At 32.7% G+C, this 26134-nt stretch overlaps 3 protein-coding genes across 3 annotated transcripts in view; 2 read left to right on the forward strand and 1 right to left on the reverse strand.

The window, feature by feature from the left end:
- LOC111418389 (proton-coupled amino acid transporter-like protein CG1139) overlaps positions 1 to 14354 on the forward strand; it is a 74354-nt gene extending 60000 nt beyond the window's left edge. Inside the window, exons 6-8 of the mRNA XM_071199826.1 lie at positions 12471 to 12555; positions 12626 to 13086; positions 13147 to 14354. Of these exons, the coding sequence (XP_071055927.1) occupies positions 12471 to 12555; positions 12626 to 13086; positions 13147 to 13558 (958 nt within the window). The 3' untranslated portion in view covers positions 13559 to 14354. The remainder of the gene's footprint in view (positions 1 to 12470; positions 12556 to 12625; positions 13087 to 13146) is intronic.
- Positions 14355 to 16794: 2440 nt separating this feature from the next.
- Positions 16795 to 18190, forward strand: LOC111425128 (uncharacterized). Its single transcript, XM_071199828.1, has 2 exons — positions 16795 to 17465; positions 17689 to 18190. The coding sequence occupies exons 1-2, from the start codon at positions 17123 to 17125 to the stop codon at positions 18048 to 18050; spliced, it is 705 nt and encodes a 234-aa protein (XP_071055929.1). The 5' UTR covers positions 16795 to 17122; the 3' UTR covers positions 18051 to 18190.
- Positions 18191 to 18499: 309 nt separating this feature from the next.
- Positions 18500 to 19507, reverse strand: LOC111421596 (putative nuclease HARBI1). The gene has a single exon (XM_023054764.2). It carries the CDS (start codon positions 19505 to 19507, stop codon positions 18500 to 18502), a length of 1008 nt encoding a protein of 335 aa, XP_022910532.2.
- Between the last annotated feature and the right edge of the window lie 6627 nt (positions 19508 to 26134).

Below are 26134 nucleotides of genomic sequence, written 5' to 3' on the forward strand. Positions count from 1 at the left end.
CATCTATCAATATCGTTAAAGAATTCTTGATATGTTCCAACATTATCTGCCATATCCGTCAACATTGTTCCTAATATCCAAGAATACAATCCCTGATCTTCCTCAACAACAACTATAACGTTCATCTTGACATATCTAAATACTGTCCTAACTCTCCTCAACATCTTCGCTAATATTTACCATTTATGATGTCTTGACATAGTCTCTGAAGATAGAATTTTTTCCCTTTACACATTTACTGGTATAACTTTATTTTGTTTATTTCCTTTTTGGATTTCCATATTTGCAGAACTAATTATTATCTAATTTTGTACTGGAGTAACCATATGTTCACATCACATAACAATTCAGATTATTAATAGATAACTCATCAGATAAGGAACTAGATGCAATTTCATATCTACTAGTGTTGCCGATTACGTATTAATAACATTTTATCAGTTTATGAACAAACGACAAAATGCCACAGAAGAGCATGTTGAGCTACATGTTTATTTTTTTATGTATGTTTCAGCTATCTAACATCAGATTTAACAAAATTAATTAACAAATACTTAACCTTTAGCGATCTATTAGTTTTAGTACAGAGACATTGCACGGTTAGTTTAAAAATGACAGATTGCCTGTGATGGATAATATTTTGATATAATAAAAATACAGAGTGTGTCAAAAGAAAGTTAATATTTCATTAAAAAAACGATGTTTTAACTTCACCGGCCGGGATAATGAAGCTAAGATCGCTTTTGGCTAAGATTGTCATGAATGAAGGAAACGCATCTTAGCTGTAAGAGTCTATAAATAATGATACTAGTTCTATTTAATCTTGTGCCAGCAGTATTTATATCTCTATCGTCAGTTTAGACTATGATTAAGTTAAACCATTTGCGGAATTATTGTGTTTATGAGTTGTTGATTTACTAAATAAAAGTTATCTAAAATTGCCGTTAGTTCAATTAGGTATATCTACTCCCCCATTAGTAGTATTTAATCATCTGCCAGCACGATCTAGTATTAAGTCTTCTACAAGGAGTTTCTAATCATTTGTCATTATAGTATTCCGCCTTCAGTATCTGATCTTTTATAAATAAATTCTAGCTTTCCATTAGCAATATCTAATTTTTTGTAAGCAATATCTAGTCTTTTGCAAGTAGTATCAAACTATATTTACTTTTCTAACAGTAGTATCTAGCATTCTGTTTGCAACCCTTTGCTCCCTATTTACAATATAAGATTTTTTGCAAACAAAATTTGGTAATCTGCAAGTAATATCTAGTTTGCTACCAATAGTATCTAATCTTCTGCAAACACCGTCTAGCTTTTTATTGCCAGTACCTAGTATTTCATTAATAGTTTCTAGTCACCTATCAGCCGTATCAAGTTTTTTGCAAACGATATCTAGTTTTATATAAGTAACTATAACTCCATTGCAAGCAATGCCTTTCCTACTATTGGGAATATTTGATCTGCCATTAACAATATCAAGCCTTCTCTCAGTAGGATTCAGTAGTTGGTCTTCTACAAGCAGGTTTTAATCTTTTGCAGAGCTTCTACCAGCAGATTCTAGTATACTTAAGGTATAATCTACCTTCCAGGGGCAGTATCTAGTCCTCCATGGAGTCTATATATTCTTTAACTTTTGAGATTAACCACAAAATCTTTTTTCATTTATTTATGCGAATCGTTTCGAAAGTCATAAATATTTATAACTATTAAATAAATAAATAAAATTATAATACATAGTAAATACTGTATAATTCGACATTGAACTAACCTTATTTAATAAACATGAAGTCATCTAATTGTCTTTTAAGCCGATTACAATAATTCACAAAGAGAACAAACGTATAAACATACAATAAAACGGAAAATATCTATGTAGAATGCGCATGGAGAGTTGTTACACAACAACTTTATAGCGACACATGTAGAAATCCATTTAGTGCACGGATTGATTGCAGGAATTCGCACGGGAAATGTGGAGTAAAAGTTGGAAATGATACGTGTGTGCGTCTGTCTGTGGAAGACACGCCGTCTGGCCTAAGTCCAGCGGTTCCGTCTACTTTAACTCTCTATTACGTAAACTGGAATTACCACGAATTCTAGAACTCAACAAATATATACCTGTGTATTTCAATTTTCTATTTCAATTAAGTAAAACACTGTATGTAAATCAAAACATAGTAACAAGAACATTGAATAACCTTGTCTTTTCAAAGAAGATCCATACATAATAAAGTTAATAGGAATTCTCTGAATACGAATATTGTTAAGTACGTCAATCTCGTAAAAAAATATACAAGTAAAATAAAAACATTTATTAGATACTTAGCATCTATTATAATAAGCCTTTTATTGTTTTTTCTTTTATTTATTGGCTTCTTTAAACATTATTATTGAGTCGATAAAATGAGTTATTTAAAAGAGATTGGATTATATAAAAAAAAATCGGACAAGAATTTTGCATTCCGCGTATTCATCGGATGATTGTGAAAGAATCGAGATTACGACGTTTTCCGGCATCATAGGAAAACTTTTGAAAGTCTCTCTCTACTCTGCTTAGTTCGCCTGTCACTCAATCTCATTATAAAACGTGAATAGAGTCAGAAAAACTGTAATCTTCGAGTGATTGCAGGGCGGTTAATAATATGGTGTAAGAATATATTATAAATTCCGATTGCGTTTTTCGCTTGATTAATCCCAAACGATTGGGATATATTTCAATTTTATATACAGTAATATTTAATAAAATTATTAAAATACGCAGAAACGGATTTATAATTCGTATAATAATTAAAATCGCTATTGGTGTTGTTGTTATTGTTGTTGGTGCAATCCAATGTTAATCGAAGCGGGTTTCGTGTACACACTTTCACTTTGAGTTTACCTTCTTAAATGGCATTACTCGATACATTCATTGCTTATGTATTAACTTTTATAGATGGCGAATTATTATCGTAATACTGTTATATTAAATTAAACTATTTTTGTTGTCGTTTAAAAAGAGCAGTATTTTAATACGGCATTGCTCAATAGATCTATTAAGTTCTCAGTAATATATTGTAAATGTTACGCAGTATTTCGCATTATGTTCAATAGCATCTAACAAGGGAAGTGTCACAACTGTGTCTCACCGATTTCGATGCAATTTGGTACAGTCATAGAATGGGCCAAAATAAGGTTCGCACATTTTTTTATACGTGCGGTAAAAGCCCCTGGGGCGAGTTATAGGGGTTGAAAGTTTGGAGAAAAAGTACGTTTTCACTTATATTTTGAAAACGAAAAGTGCTATCAAAATTTGGTAAATTGTAACTGATATTCATTTTAAAAGAGCTCTCTTTTGATGTGTCACACATATAGCAGAGGGTTAAAAAGGGCGAACTACCCCTATTTTTTTGGAATTATTTAAAAACCACCCTATCGATTTTGGCGGCATTAAGTATACTTCTAGTGCGTTCAAAAATATTAGTTAAGGGTTTTTTCCCATTCGCCCTAGATCAACCCCAGCGAAGTTACGGGGGTTAACATGTAAGCACTTTTCGTAAGAATGATGTGATAAAATTGTCAGGTATTTTGAAAATACTTTAAACAAAACCGTAAATTAGTCGCACAATAAAATGTTTAGTGTAAAATAAGGCATAATACACCATATAGGGGTTGTTGGGGTTATCCACCCCCTTAAAAATTAATTCTATCCCGGGCGTTATTTGTCGATTACGGCGAAATTTGGTACTGTGTTTGTTTTATATTTGAAGTAAAAATTTTTGAAAATGGTTATAAGGGTTACAAATTAGGGGTAGTTTTTTGTTTATACCTCGAAGATGAAAACTGCCATCGTAACTGTGGTATTGTTTTTTAAAAATCTATCTATCGATGTTCCACGAGGTAAACTACCCTCATTTTCTTTAAATAATAAATATAAAACTACTAGATAAATAAGATATTTTATTTATTTATGAGTTAAAAAGCAACTGACAAAAAAAATAGTTCAATATACCAAAGAAGTTTATTCTACATTACTAATTGACGTTTTTTATGTATTATATTAATTTTCAATATTAAATTTATTTTTATTCTACGTAGTGTTGGCAAAAATGAAAGTCGTGGAAAAAATGTTTTAAACATAAGGATTTTTTACACCATGCACATGTTATGACCGCTATATCCCCACAGATATCACACGTTGGCTTCTCACTCGAAAAGCAAACTTCCACGGGATTTTCAAAATGGTCTGGTCTCTCCTCTATATAGCCACTTGCAAACCATGCGTATTTAAAAACATTTATAAACCGAGGGGAAGCCAACTGGTTATGCGTCAACGATTGCAATTTTAATATGTTATCCCTCTGATGTAAATTGACATCATACTGGTAAAGAATAATCTGATCAGAGAATCTTCTAATAAAATTTTTCCATATTCTGAAACCAAATACATCTAGGGGCTGTATTTGACCTGTTGTCCCTGCAGGTATAGATAAATGTTTAAAATTAGTACCTGATGGAGTTATTTCACTAATAACTTCAGGACAATGGCCACTCCAAGAATCTAATAATAATAATGATTTAGAACCAGTATTTGGAAAATATACATTTTGGAGCCAATTTTTCATGTGTTCTGAAGTTAACTTTCCAGATTTTGATGCCAAAACGTATATATTGTCTGCTTTAAACATTGTATTTGCTACCCTCGGTCCAAAGCTGCCAGAGGGTTCTTTTAAAACAATAAAAAGTGGAGAAAGAAGTTTCCCATCAGCAGATATTACGGGTTGAATTGTGTAACTGTGCGTTGTAGATGACACCGACTGGACCACACTTTCTACGGTTTTAACTCCTAAATCGCTTAATGTTCTTCCCGAATGGAATTCCAAGTTAAAACCGCTCTGATCCGAATTGTAGGTGTTTTCAGGTCCATATATTTGGATTTGTAGCTTTGCCTCTTTAACGAAATCTTTTGCTAAAGTTTTTACTCGATCAACATTTCCAATTTGTTTTTGGGATAGAAATTTTGTTATTTTTCGGCTTACTAACCGATTTGCTTTCTTAAAACGTTGCACCCAGCTATGAGATGCTTTGAACAGTTGAGGAGATAAATTCTTTTCATTTCTAGCTTGTATAGCCCATCTGCGTATATCAATATCATGTAGTGGCAATTTATTATCTACGGCGGCTCTCGCTTGATTAATTACAAATTCGGTAATTTCTGCTAATTTTTCTTTGTATGTCCCTCTTTCTTCAATATATTTAGACCATCTGTGCAATTGGGTCTTTGACGTTACTTTTCGGTATTTGTTTTTTACGGTTTCTAGTTTCAAATAACCTTTCTTCCCACTTGTCCAGTAATTTACCGCCTCTAATTTGTACTCGTAGTCGATGTCATCCTTCAATGGACAATGAGCATCAGTATCTTCTACAAACCTGTCAGTTGTATCCTGGTCTTCAATAATTTGCTGACCGTCATTGATGCCATTGGATGAATCGAAAATTAATACAGTTTCGTCTTCAATTTGCATATTGTAGTCTTCCATACTTTCCATTAAAATACGCTGTATATTTTCTTTTAAACTAACTTCTGCTTCATTTACAGGAGTCTGGGGAATATTCATAACAGTAAAAACTGTCATTAGCAAATTTAAAACGTTTATTGGGTTTATTGTAACCATTGCTTCTGTCAGTTGCTCTGAAACTAAAATCTACCCACTGGGCACACGTTCTTTTATACTAGAAAAAACTATTTTGAGAAATGACCTTTAGCAAGCGGCACTAAAAAAACAAATATTGTGCCAAAATTTTTTTGGTAGGTGTATTTTTGGCAACATTATGTAGAATAAAAATAAACTAATAAACTATATAAAACAAACACAGTACCAAATTTCGCCGTAATCAACAAGTAATGCCCGGGATAGAATTAATTTTTAAGGGGGTGGTTAACCCCAACCACCCCTAAATGGTGTATTATGCCTTATTTTACATTAAACATTTTATTGTGCGACTAATTTACGGTTTTGTTAAAGTATTTTCAAAATACCTGACAATTTTATCACATCATTCTTACGAAAAGTGGTTACATGTTAACCCCCGTAACTTCGCTGGGGATGATCTAGAGCGAATGGGAAAAAACCCTTAACTAATATTTTTGAACGTGCTGGAAGTATACTTAATGCCGCCAAAATCGATAGGGTGGTTTTTAAATAATTCCAAAAAAATAGGGGTAGTTCGCCCTTCTTAACCCTCTGGTATATGTGTGATACATCAAAAGAAAGCTCTTTTAAAATGAATATCAGTTACAATTTACCAAATTTTGATAGCACTTTTCATTTTTAAAATATAAGTGAAAACGTACTTTTTCTCCAAACTTTCAACCCCTATAACTCGCCCCAGGGGCTTTTACCGCACGTATAAAAAAATGTACGAACCTTATTTTGGCCCATTCTATGACTGTACCAAATTGCATCGAAATCGGTGAGACACAGTTGTGACACTTCCCTTGTAAGTAGTTAAAAGAAATTTCTTGATACGATATTGGTATAAAACTATTTCCTTATTATGTATGCCACTTAATTAGTGAGCGATTAAACAAACATTGATGATACCCGAAATCAGTGAATAAATAACTTATAGTGCAATATATAAGTTTAGCCATAATTTTATATGTATATTCTAATCAGGTTACAGTCTTGCATATTACTTGAGGGTTCAATAAGTTTAAAAACGGTAACAAATAAAGAAGTACTCACTCGAGGAAACAAAGAACGCGAACTATTTACCACAATTAAAAAGAGAAAACCTGCATATTTGGGACATATCATGCGACATGATAAATAAAAATAGAGAAAAAATTGAAAATGTGATCGCAACATCCACAAGCATTGTAAGAAGAAAATGAGATTGAGGTTTTAAAAATAATTAATTTGTTGTTAATTTGTCCGTTGGGTTTTGACATATTTTGGTTAGATGGGAGTATCCTTTAACAGATGAGAGAGGTTTGCATTTTGACCAAATTAATTGTGAATAAGATTAGTGTTGAGTTGGGTTGGAAAGGATTAGGTTGGGTTTTAGGATGAGATTTTGGAAATATTACGTTTAAACATTTGAACGTGGTGAAGATGAAGTGAAATTGTATGGGTTTGCAATTGCTCTTCTAAATTCAAAAGTCGACATCTTTTCACGAAACGTATTATAAATAATGTTGGCATTAATAAAAGCTATATCAAGGAAGCCCCAAAAGAGACGGTGCCACCATTTTCTCGATCGTCGGTTCATACCATACGTCCCTCTCAGTTGATCTACTATGTCCACTCTTCCCGTATGCTTATTATAATCGGCCACTATAGACGGACATTTGACATCTACGCGTAAATTATCTTTTTGCGTTCGTTTCACATGATTTCCTTTGTATCGTGAAAGTTATATGCATAATGCACCACACTGTTGTCCATCCATTTGAAAACTCTTACATCTGTTGTGAACACTCGAAAATCAGAACCACCTCTTTTCAAATTCTTGTCTTCAATCATAGTCTTTGAAAACCCTATTCTCTTTTGTTGAATTGTACCACACGCTAAAACTTTGCGTGAACTAAGCCAAAGTTGTTCTAACAGGGAGATGGATGTAAAATAATTGTCACGATAGACAATTTTATTCTTATTCCAATCAGGTTTTGTTAGAGATAATACAACACGTTCACCGAGGTCAAACTTCAAAGTCTAATATATATGCATTTTGATCTGCTTGGCACCAAATTTTATATCCTCTTGGTCTTACTTTATATATTTTATCTATATTGCCACGTAGAAGAACATTAGTGTCGTTGGTTATTATTGGTAAACCTAGATCAGGACTTCCATTCCAATATTATTTCCACACTGGTAAACCATGATAGGCCAACAAAAAATTTATTCCCATAAAAGAAAGCAGCAGCAGAAAACTATGCTGTCGATTACATCTCCCAGTCAATAAACGTCACTAGGACTAGAACAATCACTAAACTCATCTTCTACCGGACCACAAGATAAGTTGCATTCTGGCATGATATGCTCCTTTTCGTAATTCTTGTTTACTTGTTTGTTTTCCACTTTTACCCTTACCTTTACCCTGACTTTTATTATTACTACATGGGTCCGTTTCAGTTTCATCATCATTTTGTGTAAACTTTTTTGAACTCATTCTAAAAGAACGGCGATTGCCATCTTCGTTATTTGGTGTTGATGGGACAAAACTATTATTTTCTATCTGGTATACTCTTCCACATCCAGATCGGTTTTTATGACAGTCATAAATAAAAGCCGGGGTGATTTTTGCCCGCTCGAGTACCTGAAAAGACTTATGACAGTCATACAAGGACAGGGTAGAACTTAAATTTTTTTAAACTAAATTTAATAAAAAACCAAAGTTTAGTTATAACAACTAAAATTTAATTATAAAAACTAGTATAAAAGTCTTAGAAAAAAATGATATTTGATTGAATTTTAATTTTTATAAATCACTAATTGTACTTTTATACTGGTTTATTATAAGTAAATCCGCTTTACATGTTTCGACTAATTAGTCATCTTCAGAAGCGTTGTCGTAATATAAGAAACGGCGTTCAAAAAACTTCGTATAAAGTATAAATTAAGATTTTAAAAATTAAGATTTTTATTTTTGTAACTTTTAAGTAACGTCGTTTTTAATTTTAATTCTTAAACTTTACATTTACATTTTAACATGTTAGTTCTATAGTTTTTTAAAATTTAATATTTACAATAATTGTTTTGAATATCACCGTTTTTGATGTGCTGACCTTATTTACGATTTATACTTTATGCGAAGTTTTTTTAAGTTTTTTTTTTTTTTTTTGAACGACGTTTCTTATATTACGACAACGCTTCTGAAGATGACTAATTAGTCGAAACATGTAAAGCGGATTTACTTATAATAAACCAGTATACAAGTACAAGTGATTTATAAAAATCAAAATTCAATCAAATATCATTCACATCTACTGGTAAAATGGATTTTACTATTAACATTGATCAAATTAGAAAAAAATATTACTTTTAGGAATGTCTAAATAAGAGAATAACAAAATTTTAAAGAATCTAATTATTCTCCGCCCTCTTTTGTAAGTAGTCAATGCATGCCTCCTCAAAACATTTCTTAGAAAAAATATGTACTTAATATTAGAAACACAACAAATAAGAGAATAATGAATATTTATATATGACCCTATTATTTTTCTACAATTTGCCAGTAAAGTGTGGTCCTTAATGCCGTCCTGAGTGAGGAATCCCAGCATTTTACAATGGGGAACTACCTGTTACAACCCCGTCTTTGTTAGTTTTACAACTACAGTAGGAAAGTGACAGAGTCATAAAAACCGATCGCCGTGTGGAAGACTATAATCAGTTACTATATTATTTTCTGCTTCTGTTTGATTATCATCGGTACATGAAGTCGAAGGACAAGGTTGGATTAGATTTGGAAGAAGCACCTCCAAAGAAAATTCCTACATTGTCATCATCGTTGTTTTCTATGTCTATTAGTACGCTGTTATCTAAAGGTAAATTCACCAATTAAACTTCATCTGCAGTCTTTTGCCATTTGATTGTTTTATCGGACATTGCGTATTTATTCTTGACGGTATTTTTCAGACCTCTGAAATAAAGAGCGTTATCTAAGCCAAAACATATATTATATTCATAAATGTTGCGTAAAACAACTAAACTAATCATTATCAACAACTGCTAACCTGCAAAATACTGAATGTCTTTGAATAAATAAAAGTATCGTCGGGCACTAAAAGATTAAGGTACGGCAAATACATAATATTTAGCTATTCAAGAATAATTTGAACACCGCTACTAATCCTTAAAACCATGGCAAACTTTGAGACTAGGTTTACCAGAACGTGCTTCCAGGAGAATTTATTTCCTCATGTGATACACATGCATACTAATTGGTTCATTTGGATCTAAGGTGCTGCTTAGATGTGACTGGATGATAAATAAATACGTATATGACTTTTCACACCTCCGATCATTTCTCTCAGGTAACAACAAAAGCTTATTCAGAATAAGAACTCCAACATCATTCCCCTATCTAATAACCGAATGGAAGATCGAGCATCTTCTACATTATCTCAGATTGATCTGATCCTCGAATTGAACATCAGTAAGGTTGCAATATGCTAGCTTCAATTGCTAAACTAATAAATGAATTTCTAGTGAGAAAAGTACTCTTTTAAGTATATTTATTTAGTCATTAGGTTTTTATTAAATAAAAACTTCGCCAATTGGGCCTCTTGAATAAAGAACCTAATCTAAATCTGAACTGATTAAATTCCATGAACCTAGAATGTCCAGTATCAGTCTCAACGATGGGAATACCCCGGTTCAATGATTCAGTAGGGGCCAAGATGTTATTCTTTAAAAAAATGGGTATTAGTTAATCTTGTAATAATTTTGTAATAATTGTTTCAAAAAAATAAGGGATATCGTTTTTATTCAAACATTCTTTTCTTTCACTAATACGGCGGTAAAATTGTATTTTGTGGGTCTACCAACGGCATTTCTTTAACATTCATTTGTCCTGGATTAAATCGATTCCAAACAGGCCTCACTTTTCTTAGGTAATAATATTATCCAGCACGACTGCCCCATAAATACCGAAAACATTCCAACCACTTTCAAATCTCCACATATTTTTCAGTGAACAGCTTAGTTCATATTTTATCAATTTAATTAGAACAGTATGTCATAAGTTTCTTTACAATTCACAGCATGATTGTAAAAAGTTTTTTTTTATTAACATTTTTATTAACAAAGAATATTGCTTTTAAGCTATTTTGGGACGAATAATCGTTCAAAGGACCTGGTATATCATGGCAGACACAAAACTCGTTCTTTTTAAAGAAGAAACCATCGTAACTATTACTCTTTTTCCTGCAATATGTTACTTTTATCCTAAGTGTGAATAGGTTCCCTTGTTGCAATCGAGAGGCAAGAAGCTCTGACTCCTTTAATTCAATGTAGCTAATTAAACGTGGTTTGTTATCTTCTTCCATTAAGAAATTTTCATCAAAGTCTACGTCAACAAACTCTTCCTCCCCAGTTTTTCATTACTTGATATGCAAGACAAACAGTATGTAGTATGATTTCTGAATGAAGAATTGATTTTGTGTCAGATGCAATATTAGCATTAACAATTTGATGTTCGTTTTTAGAATTAAAACTTGCAAGTCTGTGTCATACAAAACTAGCATTTTATTCCGGCAACTTTCTTTTATACAACTTTCACAAAAAAACGCGTGGAACCCATGTCTTCTCTTGCTTCGTCATAGCAAAACCAAAATAGTGCGGATATGTCAATTTCAGTACTTCTGACACTGGTTTTTCTTTTTTTGCAAAAATAAACCGTCCACAAACGTAACAAAAACACAAAAATAATTATTTGTAAACTAGATTCTTATGCTATAGAAACCAATGAAAGAAGCTTCATTTGGTGTCATTGAGTTTAAATCGTACCCAAAAAAAATAGTAGTAGCAGATACCTCTTTAACCGTTAGTAATTCTGTATTGCTAAAGATAAAGTTAATATTCCAAAGCTTTTTACAAGTCGTTCCATAGTCTAGCGGTGTTATCTAGCAGTTCTTATTAGTTTTAAGAAGTAACTGTTGGCTATACAACGCATTTCGTCACTTATTTCATGGATACATAGTCTTGGAAACTGGCCCTTGATCAGAATTATCGACAATATAAAGTCGCCTGGTCAATCTTATCTTGCCTAGATATGATATTATATTCTTTGTGAATTGAGCAGTGCTTCGAGTTCGTCAGTCTTCTATTGTGACTCCAAAACCAAATACTACTATAGATGAGTTCACTTTAGCTGTTGAGAGTTTTTATGGTGATCGTGCTAAACTGCTTGAATTGTCCAATTTCTATGGGTTAAAAGTAAATGTTACGAAAATTCAAGCTACCGTATTTAGTAAAAAATCTTTTGTTAAAACAAATTTCTTATTTTTAATAACTCGCAACTTATTGTTTCTAGCATCAACATTAAATTATCTGATGAGGCTAAGAATACAGGATTTGCGAATGATTTTATAGAACTGTAAGAGTTAATTTCATAATTTTCCAAAACACAAAATACAAATTGAAAAATTAAGGCTTATTTGCAAACATTATGAACTTGGCCTCAAGCAACCTCAACTTCATTATTCAATAAAAATCCACAACCTCAAATAATAAAGCTGAAGCCACTTGGGCCACAATAATGTTAATCATAGAGGTTCAGCCTTGGCTTAATTAGTCAAAAGATCTTGGTTGCATCATTAAATAGGTAGTAATAAGGAAAAGAAAGATAAATAAAAATACAAGTCCAAACAGAAAATTAACCATCTTGTCCAAAATTAGTTCAGCTTTTTGTATTTATTTATATATTTATTTGATATTATTTTTGAATATAATAATTAACATAATTCCTTATCTTTTCAGATTAGTTGTAGACATAGCACTGGTCGTTACTTACTTTATGGGCAGCGCAGTTTACGTAGTGTTCATATCCACTTCAATCAAACAGGTGAATACTTAAACTTTAACAAACCCATGACAAATTGAATTCTTTTCTAAATATTTTCCTTTCATTTCAGCTCGTAGATTATTACCAACCAGATTTAGGTTGGGATGCGATTCCATACATGTTCCTATTCCTTGTTCCATTGATAATCTGCTGTCAAATTCGTGAATTAAAGTACTTGGTTCCATTCTCTTTCCTCGCCAATATTTTCCTCGTTACTTCATTCGCTATCACACTCTACTATATTTTTGATGATATGGAACACATCGGCGAGGACGTCGAATATGTCGGCACGATCAATACGATCCCTCTTTTCTTCAGTACTGTTATTTTTGCGATGGAAGGAATTGGCGTCGTGATGCCCGTTGAAAATAACATGAAAAAACCACAACATTTCCTTGGTTGTCCTGGAGTTTTGTATAGCGCTATGACGTGCGTTGTTGCTTTATATACGGTTATTGGATTCTTTGGCTATATGAAATACGGTTCAGAGACGACGGCTAGTGTTACTTATAATATTCCAACTGATCATGTGTAAGTAATTAAAAATATATATTATATATTTGTTACTAAACGTTATTTATACTTTTGCAGCTTAGCTCAAGTAGCAAAAGTATTGATTGCAGCAGCCGTATTCTTCACATACGCTCTTCAATTTTACGTTCCAATGGACATCACATGGCGAAAACTTTTAAGAGACCGTCTCCAACCGCGTTTCCACAATTTGGGCCAAGTTTTAGTTAGAACTGTAGCCGTAACATTAACCGCAGGTGTGGCAGCTGCCGTCCCCGATTTGGAACCGATCATCGGCCTCGTCGGATCGATTTGCTTCTCAACATTGGGTCTCTTAATCCCGTCGATACTCGATATCGTTTTGCGTTTAGAAATCGGTTTCGGTTGGATGAAATGGCGGTTGTACAAAAACATCATTTTGATTTTGTTTTCGATTTTCGCTTTGGTGTCAGGTTCTTATGCCAGTATCTTGTCTTTAATAAATGAAGAATAATTTATTTGTTTTTAATAAAGTTAAAACATTAAAAAAATTAATAGGTTGTAATGTAAGATAATATTTTGTTAAGATACCAGATACAAAATTAAAAACAATATCATTAAAGATGTTTTATTGTAATTTTAATGTTATCTATTATTTTTTTTTTTTTTGTAAAGTTCTCTACCTTAAAGGCAGGATACGACAAGTTTTGAGTAAATAAATTCGTTTTTTACGAATTCTTGCAGGGTGCTTTAAAATGTAAGGATTAAAATGTTAAACTAATCAGTATTAAGTAAGAACGTAGTTTTGTAAAGGTATCCTGTGATACAGTTTTCTATACAACTTCTTTCCATTTTCCTTTTGAAGATAAAATTGTCCCTCCATTCACAAATGAAATAATATACATTTTTATTTTATAATTTATTTAAATTAAAGATGCGAACTGTGATTTTAGGATGCCATTTTTATATTATTTTGATGCCTATTTTATTTCTATCTCTTTTAACTTTTTCCAAAACTTTCTAACCAAAACTTTTATTTATAATTTACAGGCTCTTTTTAAACACTAAAACTTCTTTCAATCAGATATTGTGATATTACAATATATGACACGCACTGCGATATTCGAGTTAATAAAAATAAAAAAGTATAAATAAATTAAAACGTTGAGATATCCCATATAGCTCAGTGTAAAAAAATACTTGTATATTTTAATATTATGTACTATACCATTATAAGTTATTAATTGTTCATGAGATTTGTAACAAAGTATATTAAAAGAAAGTAATAATAAATTTTGTTTAAATACTAATGACTAATAATGGTGTTTTTATTTTTAAAAAAGTAATTCCATTCTTATTCCCAGAAAAGCAAATTAATCAGTAACTTTTTTAACATTAACAAAAAGTTTGAGCGTTAGTTGAGCAGTTAGTCGTAATCGCCAATATTTTGCTTCCGAGTAAATCTGGATTAAGAAATAACATCAAATTTAATTGTAAAACATATCAAACAGATCAAAGAACAAATTGAAATTGTGAAGTTAGGACGATCGAAGAAGATTACAAGGATGATGCATTAAGAAAACTAAATATCGGTTTTCTTTGTTATTGCTGTCGGATGATGGCCATCGTAGATGAAGATTGCTAAACGTGACGCAAAAATTCATTCGTTTAGCTACTTAATAGTAGAGGTAAGAGACTATTCAGAAAAAATATCAACTAGATCTACTCAAGTTACTTCTACACTAATTGATCATATTCTTGTTCATGATGATGTTTCTTTTTCTGATTCTGGGGTGATGCCTGTTCACACTGTCTCTGATCACTGTATGGTTTTTGTTCGGGTTAATGTTGAAAGTGGGTCTAGTAGTTCTCCTGAGGGTTTTACTTATAGGGATTTACGGAACTTTAATCATGAAGTATTTGTGCGTGATCTTATTTCTTTACCTTGGTATCAATTAATACGTTTGGAGGATATTAATGACAAACTCTCTTTTTTTAACAACGCTCTGGTAAATCTCTATGATACTCATGTGCCTTTACGGACTATTACTAAGCGAAAAAAGTACTGTCCATGGGTAACTGACAATGTTAAGCTTCTCATGACATTGCGCAATGAAGCATATGCCAGATTCCGGGCTAGCGGCAACCCTGAACATTTTGTTTATTATAAACAGTTGAGGAACTTCACTAATGCCTCCCTTAGAAGAGAGAAGAAAGCTTACTTGAATTATGTTTTTCGAGATCGCACTTCGAAAGAACTTTGGAACAATTTTAGAAATCTAGGAATTGTTCGCAGTAACACCCATTCTGTCCCCGCTAGTATTGGTGATGCAGATCAGATTAATGACTTTTTCTTGTCTACCCAAAGTGATGAAGTTGGCGATCCTTCTCTAATAAACAATTATGAAAATACCTGTCTACCTCAAATTTCAGAAAAACTTTATTTTACCTTGGAAGGAGATATTGGAGGAAATATCCCAAATAATATCTACATTCAAAACCAACGCTATTGGTGTGGATGGAATTGGTCTTAGGATGATCTTGCTTTGTTGTCCACATGTACTACCTTATATTTGCCACATTATCAATTGTTGTCTTGAAGACTCTGTGTTTCCCAATGCTTGGAAATGTGCACTTGTTATCCCAATCCCGAAAACTAAGAATCCTGCACAGTTGGCCGATCTGCGTCCTATAAGTATCTTACCTGTCCTCTCCAAGATTCTTGAGAGGATCATTGCTCTTAGATTACGTAAGCATTTGGAAAGGTTTGATATTTTACCTGTTTTCCAATCTGGATTCCGACCGGGATTTAGCTGTACCACCGCGCTGCTGGACGTGACGGATGACATTTTTGGAGCTATTGATAATAAAAAGGTCTCAGTCCTCATTCTTTTAGATTTTTCTAAGGCTTTTGACCGTTTAAACCACAAAACCTTGCTAGCTATCTTGCACTATATTAGGCTTTCCAATGCGGCTCTCAAATTTCTTGAAAGTTTTCTTGCCGACCGCTCGCAAATTGTTACTTTCCATAATGCTCAATCTTCTGCAGTAAATATAATTTCTGGAGTACCACAAGGCTCTATTCTGGGACCACTATTATATTTGATTTATACATGCGAACTAGCTAATGTGTTAAAATACTGTACGTCATATATGTATGCGGATGACACACAATTACGCTGTTCTTTTGAACTAACTGACTTGTTAAATGCGGAAAGAAATATAAATATCGACGTAGGAAACTTAATTCAACTTGCAAAAAAGCTTAATCTTAGTGTTAATGGCTCTAAGTCATTCGTGATGGTTTTCGGTGCTTCGAGTGCAGTCCGGTATGTCAAATCTAACCTTAATATTATAATTGACGGACACACACTGACTTTTGGGGACAGTGCGAAGAATCTGGGTATGATCATTGAGGAGGATCTGAGATTTAGGAAGCATGCTGGCTCCCTACTACAAAGAGCATATTCCACTTTAAAACTGTTATATTCTAATAAGCACATTTTAAGCACTAAACTAAAAATTCAATTATGTGACACGTTAGTGCTCTCTATATTTAATTACGGAGCTCCTATATATTATTCTTGTTTGGACAGTATAACCACTTATAAAATTCAAAAGTTGCAAAATTCATGTTTGCGATTTATTTACGGAATAAAAAGATGGGAGCATATATCTCACTCGCTTGGTTGAGTGGGTTGGTTGAACATGGCTCGTAGAAGAGTTCTTCACTCGTTATGCTTGTATCATAGAGTCATTGGGTGGTATGAATAAAAAGCGAGCAAATACTCTTAAGTATAAGCAACAGCTATAAGCTTATGCTGAAAGTAAAAGGTCCGAGTATAAGCATTTGCTCCGATTTGTATGAATAATGATTTGCTTTTACTTATGAGCATCTGCTTAGATCAAATGAGGATTTGCTCGTCTAACTCGTCGTGACTTGTATAAATCGGTGCCGCAGTTGTTATACTTACGCTCTTAGTATTTGATGTTTGTGTTTATTTACCTAACCTAACATACTGAATTATACCCTTAGAAGTTTAATGCTTTGTATAAACCAGTAATTTGTAAGACAACAATGTCGGCAGAAGAAAATGGTGACGATGTATCAAGCAACAATTTGCTGGTAGCATTGCAGTTGCAAAAAAGGCCGGAAATTCTATGGAAAACACAAATTCCGCAGAAAAAAACATTGAAAGATGAAGCCTTGAGGCAATCAGTTCTTGAGCTAGAACGTCAATTGGGAAAACCATTAACCTCTTCTCAATTGATGAAAAAAGTAAACAATATGAAAACGAGGCTAAAAAGCAAAGTGGACAAAAACAAAACCGGGAATAAAAAAATCGTTTTATGCCAGTGGGAAAAAATTTTGCACGAATTAATGGATGGAGAGGATAATCCGACTATAAGCAAAATTCCTGGTAAGTATGTATTTTATTTAACCTGTTTATATTATACAAATATATGTATCGCGTATATATTCATAAAACTTTGTTAAAGTTAATTCTTTACATAACTTACCTAACTAGATGTATAAAAAATGGCTCTTTGAAACACTAAAAATTTGTACGAAATATGAAATAGGTAGTTATTTTCATTCATAATTTTAAACTAATGGCTAAATATGTTCCGTTTTTATTATAGGAGCAAAAAGTATTGGACCTCCTACCACCAAAATAAACAAAAACAACGAAGATTTATCATCTTCTATATTGCTTGAATCTGAGCAGACGGATGAATTTAGTCCCCAAATAGCTTCCCTTGTGCCACCTCGACCTACAAAACGTCAAACGAAGAAGAATTTAGAAACATATGAAACAGAAGAAACTTCCAAACTCACTACTCAGGAATTGCAACGATTGGTACTAATCGAACAATTGGAGACCATTCGTGTTCAAAGGCAGTATTATCGAGAAATGATGCAAAAATCCAATACCGGTCGCTCTTATTATGAGCCTGATGGAAACGAAAACGATAATGATGTACCTAGGTACGCAGTGCTTTAAAGAAATAATAAATTTGGTTTAGATAGATACTTTGGTACTAACAATATGATATGATTCCATGCAAAGATTACATTTACAAAACATGTTTTTTGTTAAGGGATATTTGTTATTTTTATAAAATGATTTTTCTTAAGGGCTATTGTAGGAAAAATACTTGCCATACAAGAATTTTATCTTTATTTCATATAACACGTTTTTTTTCTGAGTTATTGTAGGAATTAAAAAAAACATTTCATACTAAGAATTTTCTCTTTATTTAACATAAATAAAACATTACATTCTTAAGGGTTATAATTTGTACCAGAAGCATTTTATTTTTGTTATTGTTGTACGGCGCATAAAAATATTTTTTTGTATATTTAAATTTGTAAAGCATAAGTATTTAATAAAAATATCAATATATATGTTTTTTATTTTAATTATTTCAAACTCTTATAATACACAAACTTCTACCTCAAATTCTGTGTAAAGATAACATCAGCTATTTCAAGTCTTCGCTCTCTTGCACGCTGAAGAAGACGATCTTCTTCTAATTCATATTCTTCGCCGTTATTGAGATTTTCTTCATCATCATCATCTGGAAAATCTGCATCTCCTAAATATTTGGCAATGGTGTGTAGTACAATGCAACAAACAATAACGAAAGGGACTCTTTCCAATTTAACACGGCACATATATTTTAGAATTGGAAATCTTCGCTTAAGTTGGCCGAAACATCTTTCGATAATCACCCTTTCTTTCTTAAACAATCTGTTGTAAGTTCTTTCAGATTCGTTATTTGGGTTCTGAAATGGTGTCATTAGCCACGGTTCCAAACCATAACCGTCATCTCCTAATAATATTGCACCAGGGAATTGTTGCATAATCAAACGTGTTTCAGAATTTCTCCAAATTCTAGAGTCATGCACAGAACCCGGCCAACTTGCATCAACACTAGTAAAGATTTCTTTGGAGTTGCACGTTGCTTGCACATTTAAAGTCGCCAACCCCTTTCTGTTGATGTATTCATCACCGTGATGGATAGGTTTCAATATTTGAACGTGTGTGCAATCAATTACGCCTATCGCACATGGAAATTGAAATGTCTCCTGCCACCTCTCCTGTGCTTCGTTTACTTGGTTCAACGTTGACGGAAATTTGATCCATAAAGGAGCTTTTTCGAGTATTTTGTTAATCACGAACGTAATTGTTTTTGATACTGTCGACTGATGAATTCCCAATTCTTCAGCAACACCAGTTTGGAAACCAGGATTGGCCATATACCGTAAAAATATCTTAATTTTAAGGTCCGACGAAAGAGCACCTCCCCTTCTTTCGTTGTTCTCGCCCATAAAGTGTGTTGCAATGTAATGCAAATTTTCTTCCTCAAACCGGTAAAATGATTTAAAATCTCGGTTATCAGCTCCTCTTCGTACTTTGTAATGTTTTTCTGCCCGTAAATTAATAAACTCTGCCATTATTACCGACCACTGAAAGGGTGCATCTAGTACTGAACTAGATGCACATTTTATCGAGCATATGCTCAAAATGTGAAGCAAAACCTCCGTTTTATTCATATCAATCGGAGCATATGCTTAAAAGTAAGTAGATGCTCATGCTCAGAGGAAAGTGTTGAGTAAAAGCTTTTACTTACATTTTTATTCATAAAATATGTAGCAAATGCTCGAAATTTTGCGAGTATAAGGTTTTACTCTCCTTTATTCATACCACCCATTATGTTTAAGAGTCCACCTTACCTATATAATAAGATACGCTACAGAACTGATGTTCACAATGTCAATGTTAGGCATCGGCATGCTTTAACAATACCAAAGCACAATTATGAAATTTATAAAAGATCGTTCTCTTATTGTGTGCCTAACATGTACAACCCTCTGCCGGATTCTTTAAAACGTTTATCTTGTAAAAGATTCAAGATAGAGCGGAATAGCGCCGGTTCCTTTCCCCCTTTCTTTCTTTTTTCTTTTCTTTTTTCTTATTCTCTATTCTCTTCTATTCTCTCTGTCTTCCTTCGCTGCCCTTTCTTTTCTTTTTCTATTTGTTTTCTTTCTACAAATTTATATTATAATTATTATACTATAATTTATATTATATGTAAGGAATTTGTTTTACTTTTATTTTAGTTATACATTATATTATATTTTATTTTTTTCTCAACTCATTTCGTTTTGGTTTTGTTCTTTTTTCTCTTTTTCTTTTTCTTTTGATTCTGCGACGTACATCGTATTGTGTCGTTTAGTTTTAGTAGTATGTAATTTAATTTGAGGATTGATGAAACACAGTAGGCTTACACCATTGATTGGTGTTAGCCAAACTGACTCAATTCTCTTTGGTTCATTGTTTTGAATTAAATTGTATATATCCAGTGTATTTACTGTTATTATGTGAACCAATAAATATTGTTTATTATTATTTATTATTTAAATGGTGACTGGAAGACTGAGTGGAGGTAGACTGAAAAGCTGATAACAAAAGGAAAAAACTGGAGAGAAACTTTAAAAAGAAGAAATAAAACTGATCAGAAAGAAGGGAGACTGAAAAAGACTCGTAATAGAAGAGAAAGTAATTAATTAAAGAGCCTAAAGAACTAATTAAAGAGAAGGAGAAAAAACAAAAAAAGAAGGAGTCATAAGAAGCTGAATAGAAACTAGAATGAAAAACTCATAGAGAGGAAAGAATGGGAAGAATGAGACTCAGAAAGAAGGAATTCCGAAAAAAATTTGTAATAAAAGAAATAAATAAAGACATTCTGGAAAGACAGAGAGGCAACCGAGCAGAAAGAGACTAAAACGGTACTGAACAGCAACTGGAAAAAGAAGAAAGATAGTGAATACGAATTGTAATGAGAAACAGAAACTATGTAAAATGGGGAAGACTGGAACGGGACTGGTAACAGAAAAAAAGAGACTGAAAGGAGGAAAAATACTGAACTGTAACTGCAAGAGAAGAATGAAAATGAATAGGGATTGTAATGAGAATAACGTGAATCTGTAAAAAGAGGGGAGACTGGAAGAAGACTGTTAACAAAAAAAGATGCCAAGAAACTAGAACGAGAGTGTCAGAAAGAAAAAAATTTAAAAAACAGACTCGTAATAAGAGAAGAACTGAACGCATTTTGATAGAATAAGAGGAAGTCTGGGCATATGGACTGAAAAGAGATGAAAAAGACTCTATAGGGAGAAAGTTGTCTGAAGAGGTGGGTTATAAAAGATATTGATGATTAGTTATTTAACTTTTTCTTTATTAAGGCATCGTGCAAAATTTCTTGTTGATGCTGATTACAAAAACTATATTAATCGTACTGAGTCTAATATTGCACGTAATCCAAAGAATATTTGGTCTTTTCTACGGTGATGATTGCTCTTTGTTGCTAAACTATATTTAATCTGTTTTTACTGCAACCATGGTTGCTGCTAGACCTGCTAGGTTTGGTAACGTTGTCGCTGCTAAGAATTTTGGAGTCTTTCGCTTTGATGGTGCGGTGGACGGTGCTATTAATAAAAAATTGTTATTCATCACTCGCAAATCCACTTACTATTTTGTTTAATAAATCTTTTAATAATCTAAAGTGCTTGTGGTTTCCTAAAGAGTTGGAAAAAAACATGACATACGTCATAGTCATAATCTTTATGTCTGGTAACCGCACCGGAACCAGACTTTATACTACGTGATACTAAGGATATACACTTCTGAACGTTATAAGGGCGACATATTAGAACAGATCAAAACCTGTCTACATAATCGTAGTGGTGTCTGAGGTTATAGATTTGGATGACTTCACAAAATGTAAACATCTGATATGTTATTTAGAAAAAGTACTTTATAAATGAGATGAGCTTTGTGATAATAAATAAAGTCAATCAATTAGAACAGTTGTTGTCAGTGGGACAGCCGAACGGTTAATAAATCAACGTTTATAGATTTATTAATCAGTTTCCATTTACTAAAATATCGTATCTAAGAAAAACTTGAGGTGTAATGACGGAATTAACAGCATTTTAAAGCAAATTTAATACAGATTTAATACACCATACACAATTTCTTATTTTCTATAAACATCATTATTATGATTTTTTAATTGCAACTCTGTATGCTTGATTGTTAGGATATGAAATATAAATGTAAAAAAATCATATGTCGACAACGAATAGAGAATCTCTATCATCATGAAGTAAGAGAACATTTTAAAGGAAACATATTTCTCATCTGTCAGAGATACTCTTGCGCGAAGTATAACACAACGACAAGAACTTTAAACATAACATAAGTACTAATTCTAAAAGTTTGTTCTGGAAGTCGACTACTGAAAGTGAAGTTATAGACAAATTGAGTCATTAAAGATCAGTTCATATACTTAGAGGCGTACTTACATAACCTATCAGAAACTATAATAAAAAAAATAAAAGATATTATCTTTGCTCCATTATCAATTTTAATAAATGGGTGCTAACATGTTTTCCACATGTTCTAAAAAAATCCGTGTTATTCCTATACATAAAACAGGTTGTCACAGAACTAACAACTTATAAGCCCATCTCGCTAACATCATGCATCATTGCATATCATTGTACGTTTTAAATTTCTGCAACATTCTATCAAGTTGTCAGTACAGTTTTTGTCAAGAAACTGTTTTGCATTTGCTATATTCACCAAGAAGTCTGTGATGCATTAGATAGAGCATCTACTGTCATTATAGATTTTTTTTGGATTTAGCAAAGGCATTTTGATGCTGTGGCTCATAATATATTGATTGCCAAATTGAATTTATATGGTCTTACACGGGTGTGTCTTGATCTTGTCCGTTCTTATTTAGCTAATAGATCACAGGTTGTTGTTATAAATCAACGACACAGCGATAGTCGCAATGTTTCATGCGGAGTGCCGCAAAGATCAATCCTGGGTCCTACGCTTTTTCTGGTAAGTATTAACGACTTATTCATTCATAGATTTATAGATGAACATTTGTTGTCGTACGCCGATGACACAGTTCTTCTAGTTTTCGTAGTTTCATGGTATGACGCTGATACTAGACATATGTCTTTTATTAAGTATTGGCTAGGTAATAATTATCTGTCCTTGAATCCCCCAAAATCCCAACACACAATTACCCACAAAATTTTAATGAGATTCATATTTATAATAAAGATTGCATAGCCCGTAGTCATAATTGTTCTTGCTATGGTAGTAGAAAGTTATACAGTAAACCCTCTATATAGCGAACACCGATGAAACGAAATTATCGTTATTGCGAACCAAAATTATGCCACAAATGTCTTCAACACATTTTATATGGCACTTTTTCATTATAACGAAATTTCATTATAATGAACTACGAACAATTATTTCATCCGTAGAATATAATTTCAATACAAACTATTATCGTAATTGCGAACACGAAAATTTTCCTTGTTTACTCAGTCTAGACCATATTCCAGCTAGTTTTTAGTGTTTAGCTTTGGAAGTGGACGAGTTACGACTTACTTGCTTCGCGAACGTTTCGGGTTGAAGCCAAGATGTTTTTAATATTGATGAGACTGGTATTTTTTGTAATCTAATGCCAAACCGTACTTTGGATTTTAAATTCAAAAAATGTTATGTGGGCACTAAAAGCAAAGAAAGAATAACAGCAGTTTTATGCTGCAATGCTGACGGAAGTGAAAAATTAAAACTATGGATAATAGGAAAATCAAAAAATCAAGATGTTTAAATAAATTCGATCGTTCCCATTTGCCATGTCATAATACTGTTCAGAAAAATGCCTGGCTAACTTATGTAGTATTTCGAGAATGGTTTCTTCGTTTTCAACGCAACATGGCAGCTCTAGACATGGCATAATTGCGGCTATGAAGAAACGATATCGTGCACGACTTGTTAGAACAGCAATTTTGGCAATAGAATCAAACCAAGAAAAGCTAAAATAGAATATTTTACAAGCGATGAGAGCGTTGTCAGATTCGTGGTGTAGCTCGTTAGTAGCTTTTTATTGATTGACAGGTTGAATTTGCTGATGTAGAATGGGAAAATTATCAACCAATCATGTCAGTTCAACTGATACAGGTTAGTTTTAATGATTAAGTCAGCGTTGATGGTGCGATAACGACTACAGAAGCAATAGACATAGACTTAGCAGTAGTGAATGTAGACCAAGAAACCGAAGAACACGATGAAGAAGAAGTTAATATAATAGCACCTTCAAGAGCTGAAGTTTTAGCCGCTCTCTATACAATCCAAAGGTAACACAAATATTATTAGTTATTCAACTATGTAATTATTAACATCTCAATTTCAAGATTTGCTGATTCAGAAGAGAATGTTTCTGAAAACTTCTTTGAATACAATTACTGAGGAATACCTAAGAGAGGAACAACGCCCATTCTGAGGCAAAAAATGATAAGTGATTATTTAAAAAAAAAATAATGTTTATTATGATATGTGCTTATTATATTAAACTTATTACACAGTCGATGCTAATATATTTACGTAAACCTACCCCTAGAGCCTACCCATCATCATTCATTATAACGAATTAGTTCGTTATATCGAAAATACGAACACCTCATTATAACGAATGGTTTGCTTTCCTCCCTGCGTGTTCGCTATATCGAGGGTTTACTGTAGAAAGGTCGAACAAAACCAGGTACCTACTTGGACTCATAGTGGATGCCAAGTTTAAATGGAATTTTCATATTTTATATATTTTATATTTATTTATTCAATAAGGTACAAAAGAGCGTACAAAATATCGTCACAAAAAAGAAAAAGAAAAAAATAAAAAATTACAATTCAAAATTTATAAATTCATTTATAGAATAAAATTCTCCTTCCAGTAGGATTTTCTTCACTGTGCTTTTAAACCTTTTGTGATTCATTTCCTTTACTTCTGTTGGCAGTGCATTGTATAATTTTATTGCTATATAATTGAAAGTTTTTAACGTTCTGGTTGCCCGATGATACGGGATCGTTAAATCTTCTCTGTGACGTGTGCAGTAATTATGTTTGTCCGAATTTACGGAGAGTTTTCCTCGATTTTTGTGAATGTGTTCTACACAGGCAAGTATAAAACACGATGGTAAGGTCATAATTTTTAATTCTTTAAAATGTGTTTTACAACTATCTCGTTGCGGTATCCCCAGTAAGATTCGTATGGCCTTTTTTTGCTGTTTGAATATTTTCTCCATGTCAGTTGAGACACCCCATGCCATTATACCAAAGGTCGCGATGCTGTGGAAATACGAAAAGTACACATTTCTTGATTCCTCTAAAGGTAAGTTCTTTGCTATAACTTTTAGACAGTACAGCGAGCCAGCCAATCGTTGTTTTAGTTTTGTTATATGATCCGACCAAGTGAGAGTTTCATTCAGAGTTACTCGCCTCTTCGTTTGATATAAAAGGTGGGCATTTTAGTTTTATCCGTATGCTTTACATATTGTCTGTTCCGTTTTTAGTTTTAGGATTTTTACATTTGTATCTCTATTCATAAGCGAAGTATCGTCGACATATAAGCACATTAAGTTTGTTGGGATATTTTCTGGTAAGTCGTTTATATACAAAAGAAAAAGAAGGGGTCCCAGTACCGAGCCTTGCGAAACACCCGTCGTTATATCTTTCCATTCTGATTGGCGATCTTTCCAGTATACACATTGTCTCAGAGCTCCATACTGAAACCCGTATCTCACCAGTTTATATAACAGTATCCCATGATCAACGCTATCAAAAGCTTTACTAAGATCACAGAAAGCCACCTGTGTATTGCTGAAGATCAAAACCCTGAATAATTTCTTTTAGCAAGCTTAGGAGTGCTGTAGTGGTAGATTTATCTCTCTGATAACCGTGCTGGAATTTCGTTATAATATTGTTGTCCTCTAGATAATATTTTATATATAATAATATTTTTTCCTTTAGTATAATTTCAAAAACTTTTGATAGGCTTGGTAATATTGATATGGGCCTATAGTTTTTACAATCATTTATATCACCATTTTTGTAAATCGGTATTACTTTAGCGATCTTTAATTCTGAGAGAAAGACCCCCTCCTTTAGACATTTGTTTAGTATTTTACACAGTTGTTTGGAAATTGTTGTAT

Source organism: Onthophagus taurus, chromosome 11 (genome assembly GCF_036711975.1).
Source record: "Onthophagus taurus isolate NC chromosome 11, IU_Otau_3.0, whole genome shotgun sequence".
Taxonomy (NCBI): Eukaryota; Metazoa; Arthropoda; class Insecta; order Coleoptera; family Scarabaeidae; genus Onthophagus; species Onthophagus taurus.

Bases quoted from the DNA above. Each gene is read 5' to 3' on its own strand.
- LOC111425128 (XM_071199828.1), top strand. From the start codon at position 17,123: ATGTCGGCAGAAGAAAATGGTGACGATGTATCAAGCAACAATTTGCTG. The intron at 17,466-17,688 runs GTAAGTATGTAT...TTTTTATTATAG, and splicing joins GACTATAAGCAAAATTCCTG to GAGCAAAAAGTATTGGACCT.
- LOC111421596 (XM_023054764.2), bottom strand. From the start codon at position 19,507: ATGGCAGAGTTTATTAATTTACGGGCAGAAAAACATTACAAAGTACGA.